Source organism: Pongo abelii, chromosome 18 (genome assembly GCF_028885655.2).
Source record: "Pongo abelii isolate AG06213 chromosome 18, NHGRI_mPonAbe1-v2.0_pri, whole genome shotgun sequence".
NCBI lineage: Eukaryota > Metazoa > Chordata > Mammalia > Primates > Hominidae > Pongo > Pongo abelii.
Window position 1 is genome coordinate 65964944 of NC_072003.2, and position 9973 is coordinate 65974916.

General features: G+C 49.3%; 1 protein-coding gene across 10 annotated transcripts in view; it reads right to left on the reverse strand.

Annotated features, from left to right (window-relative positions):
- TK2 (thymidine kinase 2) overlaps nt 1-9965 on the reverse strand; it is a 41887-nt gene extending 31922 nt beyond the window's left edge. For 4 of the 10 annotated variants that reach the window (XM_063717336.1, XM_002826500.5, XM_002826499.5 and 1 more), the window contains exons 1-2: nt 7423-7672; nt 6452-6483 (exon numbers count right to left, since the gene is read on the reverse strand). In XM_063717336.1, the coding sequence (XP_063573406.1) occupies nt 6452-6483; nt 7423-7672 (282 nt within the window). The other 6 variants (XM_054534025.2, XM_054534023.2, XM_009250789.4 and 3 more) reach the window with 6 other exon arrangements.
- Between the last annotated feature and the right edge of the window lie 8 nt (nt 9966-9973).

The window sequence follows — 9973 nt, forward strand, 5'->3', positions numbered from 1 at the left end:
AACCTCACTGAAACCTGAGAAGGGTTAAGTCCTAAAATTTTTCACAGAAAAGAAAAATGAGGCTTGTAGAAGACAATAAAGCAAGGACAGCTTGAACCTAGACTCTGCTCACACTGACTGCACCTGGGAGGGAAAGGGGGTCATGGCACTAGTGGGAGGGGCCAGAAACAGCCTTCTGGGGTCTACCTATACCAAAGACCAAACAGCATCCTAGAAGTAACTCATCTTAGGGAGAGAAGGTATTCCAGGCAGCAGTTCTCAGCTTTGGCTATATGCTAGGACCACCTGGGACCTTTTAAAAATCTCTACAGGGATGCCACAGCCCAGACCAATTACACCATAATCTCTGAGAGTGAGACTCAAGCCTCAGTAACTTTTTTTTCTTTGAGACAGAGTTTCACTCTTGTTGCCCAGGCTGGAGCACAGTGGCGTGATCTCAGCTCACTGTAACCTCCGCCTCCTGGGTTCAAGCCATTCTCCTGCCTCAGCCTCCTGAGTAGCTGGGATTACAGGTGCCCACCACCACACCTGGCTAATTTTTTGTATTTTTAGTAGAGACATGGTTTCACCATGTTGGCCAGGCTGGTCTCAAACTCCCGACCTCAGGTGATCCACCCGCCTCAGCCTCCCAAAATGCTGGGATTACAGGCGTGAGCCACTGCACCCGGCCAAGCCTCAGTAACTTTTAAAGCTCTCCAGGCGATTTCAATGTGCAGGCAAGATTGGGCACCATGAGGCTGGAGCAGAGCTTCTCCATGTCTAGTCCACAGATACCTGCTTCAGATGCACCAGAGGAGCTGGTTAAACATGAGGCGGCACCAGGTAGCATCCAGACCCTAAATCAGACTCTAGGCTGGAGCCCTTGAACCTGTGGCCCAGTGATTCTGACCAAGCTCTGCTCAGCCAGGCACTGCTGATGACATAGACTGGCCTAGTGGCTCTGGCTCCAGCAGATGGCCACAGGGAACGGGCAGCTCCAATACATAGAAGACAAACCGTTCCCTGAGAACACGTTAGACATCCTCCAGGGGCACGAGGGGCCCAACCTGCTGCACAGAGGCCTGTTCCTTTGCACTCAGGCTGGAAGCACCCAGAGAAACCTGGGCAACACAGATAACTTACCCAAGCGCCAGACCTGGCTAGGGAAGAATCAGAATTAGAATTCACATCCAGGCCCCTTCTCACGACTCCTGATGGAGCCTCAGTCACACCTCACATAAACACCAGGTCACAGTGGGCTGTCTCACCCCCCACTAAAGTCTCCCCAGCAACTAGAACTCTGTCAGCGGGCGGAGAAGGCTCCTCCTGCCTTGATCCTAACGGGTATCCAGGAGACACAAGGCCACTCTCCCATCCTGGGTCCCTCCCAGCCCACTCCTTTAGAGCCCCAAACTACAAAATGAAACCAAGGGAATGAACAAAAGGGCATGAAAAGACCCCATTAGGGCACTAATGGATTTAATTTTTTTATTGTTCTTTAAAGAAAACTTTTCCTCTTCCTAGATATATAAAAAGAGCTCAACCTAGACATCACTCTACAGAGCCTTTTTTCTTTCCTGTTCATTGCAAGCATTTTAACAGATAAGTCCTTCTCCTAGAAACTTGTTCCTATTCCCAGCATGAAATCCTGAAGAGTTGGTGAATGTCAGGCCCTGAATGAGCTCAGCCAATCTGCCCTCCGGTTTAGAGCAGGCAACGCAGGAAGAATCTCACAAAGTTCCCCTGAAATGGAAGGGAGAACAGGAAGCAAGCAAAGGGAGTCTTTACATTTCTTTTTAAAGTGATGTCTAAAAAGATTATAAGAGAAGTGCATGCCCATTGAAGAAAATACAGAAAATCAAAAAGGAGAAACTATCACCCATAATCCCAATACTAAGAGATAAACCCCATGACATGTGAGCATATTTCATGCCAAACATTATTTTCTATACAGTCCTCATCTTTGAGCATGTTTCAACTGCTTATTGAAGGCCTATGCTGTGCCAGGCACTGTGTACTCAGGGCCTCGTTGCAACGGCCAAAGAGCTCATGGGTGTGTGGAGGAAAGCAACAGCAAACTGTGAAAAGGAGATGGTCCCCATGCTGTGGGAGCACATGGCCGGCCTGGCCCAAGGCTCTGTGACTCCGCTACAATTTATCTCCATTTTCCTCTGCTATGAGCCCTTGAGTCCAATTTTCCATCATTATAACTGAAACTGTGACGAGCCATCTATCCCTATTATAAGTAACAATATTTAATCTTTCCTAAAAATGGAAATTAAGCATTCTTGTGCTAAGAAATACATTCTCAGTGGCCAGGCGCAGTGGCTCACGCCTGTAATCCCAGCACTTTAGGAGGCCGAGGCAGGGGATCATTTGAGGTCAGGAGATCAAGACCAGCCTGGCCAACATGGTGAAACCCCATCTCTACTAAAAATACAAAAATTAGCCAGGCGTGGTGGCAGATGCCTGTAATCCCAGCTACCGGGGAGGCTGAGGCAGAAGAATCGCTTGAGCCTGGGAGCTGGGAGGCGGAGGTTGTGGTGAGCCAAGATCACACCACTGCACTCCAGTCTGGGTGACAGAGTGAGACCCTGTCTCCAAAAAAAAAAAGAAATACATTCTCACACACAAGAATGTATGTATGCACGAATATATGCATATGTTTATGAATATGCATATATGTATTTATCAGTTGGATTTCTCTGATCAAACCTTCATTATTACACAATCTCTAAAAGAAGAAAATCAAAATCACTCGTAAATCCCAGCAACCATTGTCATTTGGATGTTTAATTAGAACCCAGGGTTCCAGAGGCAAACTGGCTTGGGTGCCAAAGCCTCCACAGGGAGAATTCAAATATCTTGTCTTATCAAAGACCCTGAGAAATCTGCAGTCAAAAGAAACTTGCCCAAACGTCTAACAACTGGCAAGTGGATAAACAAAGTGCACTACAGCCACGCCATGAATACTATTCAGCTATAGGAAAAAATGACATACTAATACGTGCTACAAGGCAGATGCACATCAAAATATTATGCTAAGCAACCAGGAGCGGTTGCTCACCTGTAATCCCAGCACTTTGGGAAGCCTAGACAGGTGGATCACCTGAGGTTAGGAGTTCGAGACCAGCCTGCCCAATGTGGTAAAACCCCATCTCTATTAAAAATACAAAAATTAGCTGCACGTGGTGGCACATGACTGTAATCCCAGCCACTTGGGAGGCTGAGGCAGGAAAATGGCTTGAACCCTTGTGGCGGAGGTTGCAGTGAGCCAAGATCATGCCATTGCACTCCAGCCTGGGCAACAGAGCGAGACTCCATCTCAAAAAAGAAAAAAAAATGTGCTAAGTGAAAGAAGCCAGATACAAAAGATCCCATGCTATATGTTCCGTTTTATATGAAACGTCCAGAAAACGCAAATCCCTAGAGAGACAGGAAGTAGATTAGTGGTCACCTGGGGCCAGAAGAGATTGCGAATGGGCACGAGGTTTCTTTTTGGAGTAATGGAAATGTTATAAAATTAGATTGCACAGCCTGGGCAACATGTAGAAACCCCATCTCTACAACAAATACAAAAATTAGCCAGGAATGGTGGTATGTGCCTGTAGTCCCAGCTACTTGGGAGGCTGATGTGGGAGGATCACCTGAGCCCAGGAAGTCGAGGCTGCAGTAAGTTGTGATTGTGCCACTGCCCTCCAGCCAGACCTTGTCTCAAAAAATAAAAAATAAAAATAAAATATAATTAGATTGTAGTGGTGTTTACTCTGTAGTGCTGTTTACTCTGTAAATTTACTAAAAATCATTGAATTGCACATTTAAAATGGATGAATTCTGTGGTATGCAAATTATAATAAAGCTGTTTTAAAAAGGAACCCAGCTGAATTTCATTTAACATTCAAATAACTAAGGGAAGACACTTTTACCCCATCACACCACAAACTCTCTTACATGCTCCTTGTTAACCCCACATCTATCCCTTAACTAGACTGAGAATTTCGGCATTAATGTTTATAATATTTCTTTCCTGTTTGTTTCCTAAGGACACTTGTTTTTTTTTTCATTTGGGATCATACTTCATATACTTTTGTTGGTTTTGTTATTTTTTTTACATCTTTTACATAGTGAGTGCCTTCCCAGGTCACTAAATGTTTTTCAAAAACACGGTTTTTAATGGCTTTACATATTCCATTATATAAGACCTGTCACAATTTATTGAACTCCCTACCATTTGATTTTTTTTTTTTTTTTTTTTTTTGAGACAGGGTCTCGTTCTGTTGCCCAGGATGGAGTGCAGCAATGCAATAACAGCTCACTGCAGCCTTGACCTCCCAGGCTCAAGCAACCCTCCTACCTCAGCCTCCCGAGTAGCTAGGACTACTGGTGCATGTCACCATGCCCAGTTAATTTTTTGTATTTTTTGTAGAAACAGCATTTTGCCATGTTGCCCAGGCTGGTCTCAGACTCCTGAGCTCAAGCAATCCTCCCACCTTGGCCTCCCGAAGTGCTGGGATTATAGGCATGAGCCATTAGGCATGGCCCTGTTGGATGTTAAGTTCTGTCCAGTTACTTTATTAAAAAATTTTGTTGTGATACTCAATTATTTCATATTGTAAACTGTGCCATGTGATGGCTGCACATCCACCCAGACACCTTTAACGCTCCGGACATCTCTCCTCACCCACCAACACCAGTCAACCAACCAGCAACGCCCCTGGGCCCTGCCTTCCCACTCAGCTGCGGGCTCTGTGCCATCTCTAGTTTAGTTAAGGTCTCTCCCCTTCCAGTCTGGCCCAGCTAGGCCCTCCACTCGTGGTCGCCCACATCGCTCCCTGAGAGGCAACCTGGATCGTGCTGGGTGGGGGTGAAGCCCTTCAGTGACTCTGGGTTTTAGGACCTATTTGCAGTCCCTCTGCACCTATCCCCCAGCCCTCCCCAGCCACCTCTCTAGGGACTGGCCACAAGCCCAGGCCTGCAGGTTCTCATTCTTCTGTGATTTGTACCTGTTCCAACACTCCTGCCTCAAACTCTGCTCCATCTCCCAGCAGGCAATAAGGCTTCCCAAAGCTCCTCTCAGTCATCAGCCCCCCTACTCACAGCCCCCACATTCACTGCTGTTCTAGTTTCACCATTCTCCTAGTTACTGCTGTCTCCCTCATCAGACAGACCTCCCCCATCAGACAGACCTCCCCCATCAGACAGACCTCAGACTCCCAAATGTCAGGGCTGTTTGATTGCCAGGTGCCCACGTCCTAGCCCAGTGCGTCCCATGCAGGAGCTCACAGGACTTGAATGGTTACAAACAGTCCTGAGCCTGAATGCAGGCTCCATACTACTTTCTATGAACTAAGTACTGTGTGTCTGGGGGCACATCAAACCACACACAAAAAGCACAAAGAACAGGCCCAGCTCACATCAATGCTAGCTCAATAATTAATAAATAGCCAGGCACAGTGGCTCACACTTGTCATCACAGCTACTCAGGAGGCTGATGCCAGAGGATCACTTGAGCCCAGGAGTTGGAGGCCAGCCTGAGCAACACAGCAAGACCCCGTCTCTTAACTATATAAACAAACAATAATACATTAATTACCATCCAGCTCAACTTTGCATTTCCCTCCCCTTCTATGGCACTTGCTGGCATATCCTTCTCCTAATTTCAACAAACTTCCACAAATCTCAAGCATTTCAATCCTATGTGATTTCACTACTTCCCAAGAGCTCTCCACCACCCTGAGTACCCTGGGGGCCTGCCCACACTTGTCTACCCTCTGCAGATCCCAGCCATGGTACTCCTGCCACCACTTGCCAAGCCACCCCCTTCCCAGCCACAGGAGCTAGGGACTTTCAGTTCTTTTAAGGAATTGAGCCTTGGTTGGTGACCAAAATATCACTCCCCACCCCAGCCAGCTAAAGCACCCAACATCCCCATGGACACCAATCTGACCCTTCTTTGACCTTCGACCTCACACTAGTCACAGCCCCAGCCCAGAGCCAGCATCTCAAAGCCACCCTGATGACTGAACCCACATCTGTGGACCCTCATTGTTTCTCTCTGATCCCCTGCCCACTCACCAGTCTCAGCACTGGGGGGAGAGGGTGGTGGTCGACAGAGCTTCCCTCACATCTGAGCTGCCCAACCCAAGATGAAACTGACCTTCCCCACAACACAATGAGCGTTTTTCAAATCCTTTCACAATCATCCCTTAAGCTTTAACAGCCCAAATCTACCTGAAGGATACAAATACTTGTGTGCTCCTACCTGTGCAGACTCTGGGGAAAGATACAAGAAATTGGTAACAGAGGTGGCCTTCTGGGAGGGTGACAGACTTCCTTCTCCCTGGAGATCCTCTTGTATTTTTGCTTTTTACTCTGGAATGTATTTTTGCTTTTTACTCTGCTTTTTTCTCTCTCCTCTTCAAAAAAATAAATAAAAATTATCCTAGACAGTACACATAAAAGAGGGACTTACCACTGATTTTTTCTCTTTTTCCTGTTCTTTATCTACAAAGAAAGGAAATCAGTTTTTAAACTCACTTTTAAATAACTCTCCTCTGCCCTAATTTGCTACATGACCACAAAAACACTAATGTTTATGCTCACTCCGTGGCCTAAAAATATTTTCCATTTTGGGTGCCCTCCGAGGTTGGAGGCGCACACCACCGTCTCGCCGATGTGCCACCCTGGGCTGCAGCTGCAGCTGCGTGGGCCCCCAGTGTGCTCGAGTTCTTTCACTTAGTACATTATACTTTGCATTTTCCACGTTATTTACTTAGATCTTCACAGACTGGATGTTAAGCAAGTGGAAAGGCAGAACAGCCTCCACTCGCCGTGCACGGGGAAGAGTGGGCGGCGGGCGTGGGTTTGGGCCTGGGACCCAGGTGTTCCTCTAGGCCCAGGGAGGGCATCGCTGCCCACCTGCCTCACAGGTGGTTCTGAGGCGTCTCTCAACAGCCATATGGCGGACACCAGAACTCGGGTATAACAGTGACCCGTTTCTGTGTGGGTCCCCACTCCCAGGGAGGGCAGGAAAGCGCCGGGGGCGTAACCCCCCTCCCCCACGCTGGCACCAGAGTGTGAGGAGAATCGGCTTAAGGCAGCTCCCAGTCCCCATGGCCCCCAAGGTCGAAAGAATCGGGACAGGAAACGGGTCGAGGGACCAAGTTTGGGCCGCAATGTTCAGAGCGTGTCCATCCTGCTCTTTAAATCCCCTCTCCATCCCAGAACAAAAGCCGGGCGCAGAACCCCATCGCCCCCCGCGCTCGCTGCGGTCTCGCGCCCGGGTAACGGCCGATGGCCGCCCCTGCCCCAGCCGCAGCCGGGGAGGAAATCCCGCGCCTCGGAGGAGGCGCTTCGGGCTCGGGCGGGTTCCGGGAGCCGAGGGGGCCGGGAGTAGGTGGGCGCATAGGGGCTCCTGGGAGGCGGGACCAAGACGCGCGTTACCGGGAGACCAGGCCCCGCGCTGCACCCTCCGCGGCCCGGGGCCTGAAGCCGGGCTCCCCCGGCTTCCCGGCCCAAAGCAACGCAGCGCCCGGGCGGCCCAGCCCCGCAGCGGCCGCAGCAGCATAGCTGGGCGAGCGGATCCAGAGGCCTGGGCTTCCTTCCTGTGCGAGCCGGCGCGGCCGACTGCTCGTCCAGCCCTTGCGCGCCGCCTGGATCCCGGCGCCTGGCCCTTAAAGAGACCCGGTCGCATTTCATCTTCTCAGCAAGAGGAGAAATACTCGAAGGAAGAGGTTCGCCGCTGGCAGCCAGAAGCCTTACCACTGGTAGGACGCTGGCAAAACGCACCCATAACTTGGCAACACTCGGAGGATGGATGGCAAATAATACCAGAGACTGATGGGTTAATTAATGATTGCAGATTAATTGAACACCTTCTGTAATCAGACACCTGGCACACACTCATGATGTCACTTATTCCTCCCAACAACCCTGCAAATAGATATTGTCTCTCCCCTTCTCCGAGCTAGTCCTCAGAGAATTAGGTAACTTGTTCAAAATGGTCAGAAGCAACAGATATAACTCCTTGCTCTACTCTTTCCCCCCTTCTCACTACTGCACTTGACTAGTCTTTTTAAAACATAAAATTTTTTGGCCAGGCACGGTGGCTCACGCCTGTAATCCCAGCACTTTGGGAGGCCAAGGAAGGCGGATCACCTGAGGCCAGAAGTTCAAGACCAGCCTTGGCCAACATGGCGAAACCCCATCTCTACTAAAAATGCAAAAATTAGCTGGGTGTCGTGGGGGGCACCTGTATTCCCAGCTACTCAGGAGGCTGAGGCAGGAAAATCGCTTGAACCTGGGAGGCGGAGATTGCAGTGAGCCGAGATCGCTGCACTGCACTCCAGCCTGAGCAACAGAGGGACACTTCGTTCCCCCCCCCCGCCAAAAAAATTTTTTTTTTAATGATCAGAAGCGGCTGGGCGCGGTGGCTCGGGCCTGTAATCCCAGCACTTTCGGAGGCCGAGGAGGGCGGTTCACTTGAGGTCATGAGTTCAAGACCAGCCTGACCAACATGGCCAAACACTGTCTCTACTAAAAATACAAAAATTAGCCGGGCGTGGTAGCGCACGCCTGTAATCCCAGCTACTCAGGAGGCTCAGGCACGAGAATCGCTTGAGTCTGGGAGGCGGAGGTTGCAGTGAGCTGAGATCGTGGCCACTGCAATCCAGTCTGGGCGACAGAGTGAGACTACATCCCCCCCCAAAAAAAAAAAAATTTCAGAAGCATTCATTAAGGGGTGAAGCTAGAATTCCAGCCCATTTCTCTTGCTTTGCAGCTGGAGCTCTTTCCTCTGAACTTTGACAGTTCCAGCGTCTAGACTCTAAACGTACTAGATCCCTCCAGAGGATGCAACCAAATATTCCAACTGTACAGACAAGTAGGGGCTAGGGAGGAAGCATGTAAATTCCATCATACTCAGCAAAAATTCAGCCCAGATGTGGAATCACAGAGTATTAGAATTCAACAGGCCCAGGTCCAGTAACCGGAGCTGTTGCCACTCTTGACTCTGAAGGTTCCAGTGCTTGCGTGGAGGGGTTTCTCACCTCTCCCGGGAGGGCATGATGCTGGCAGTTACCACTAGGCAGGAAGAAGGAAGTCATTTGCCTCTAGATCTGTTGCCTCATCTTGTGCTTCCTGCATACCTAGCAAGTGTGCTCTCCGTAAATAAACTTCAGGATTAAGGCCATTTTTGTGAGTGATTTGTGATGAAGCTGTTGGAGGTAACTGCTGATCAGATTTAAAGGAATGAAATGGACTGAAGCTGAGATAGGCAGGATCCAAACAGATCTGAATGAACTAGGGTGATGGCCAAATTATCCAAGATAGAATTTAAATCACATAAAAGGAGCGACATATACTTCCCATCCCTAAAAAGGAATGCCCCAAGATGGTGGAGCTCTGGCTTCATGGCAGCACTTGAGAAAACATTAAGTATCTGAAGGGACTCAGGCTGTTCCACGGAAGAACTAGTACCAGTGGGAGGCAAAAGTAAAAATATGCAGAACAAGTCCAGACTGTGATGCCCTGGGGGCTTGGATAGGACCTGAGGCTGCACACATTCTGCACCAACTATGTGCCAGAACCTGGGCCCTGCAGGGAGAGAAGACCAGTCCCTGCTTTTGTGGAATTTGTATTTTTATAATATATATCAACCAGCAATAAACGCTGAGAAGCGATGGTGGCTGCTCTAGACGGGATGACCAAAGGAGATCCCCTTTAAGGAGGTGATATTCACAATGCCCAAGGTGTTGGATGATGGGGCCGCCATTTCTAGACCCCCCTCTCTCTCCTCTGCTCCCAACCCTGGGAGGACTTCCCGACAGGAAGACTCCTCAGGAGAGCTGGAGTGCTGCCGTCATTTACGCCAGGCCAGAACACGGCGGGCTAACAGGGCGCTGGCCGGCGTGCCCACCTCTAGGTCCGCTAATATGTGTCCAGCTCTAGGTCCACTAACGTGCTACGCGATAATTGAAATAGAGGACAAGCCAGA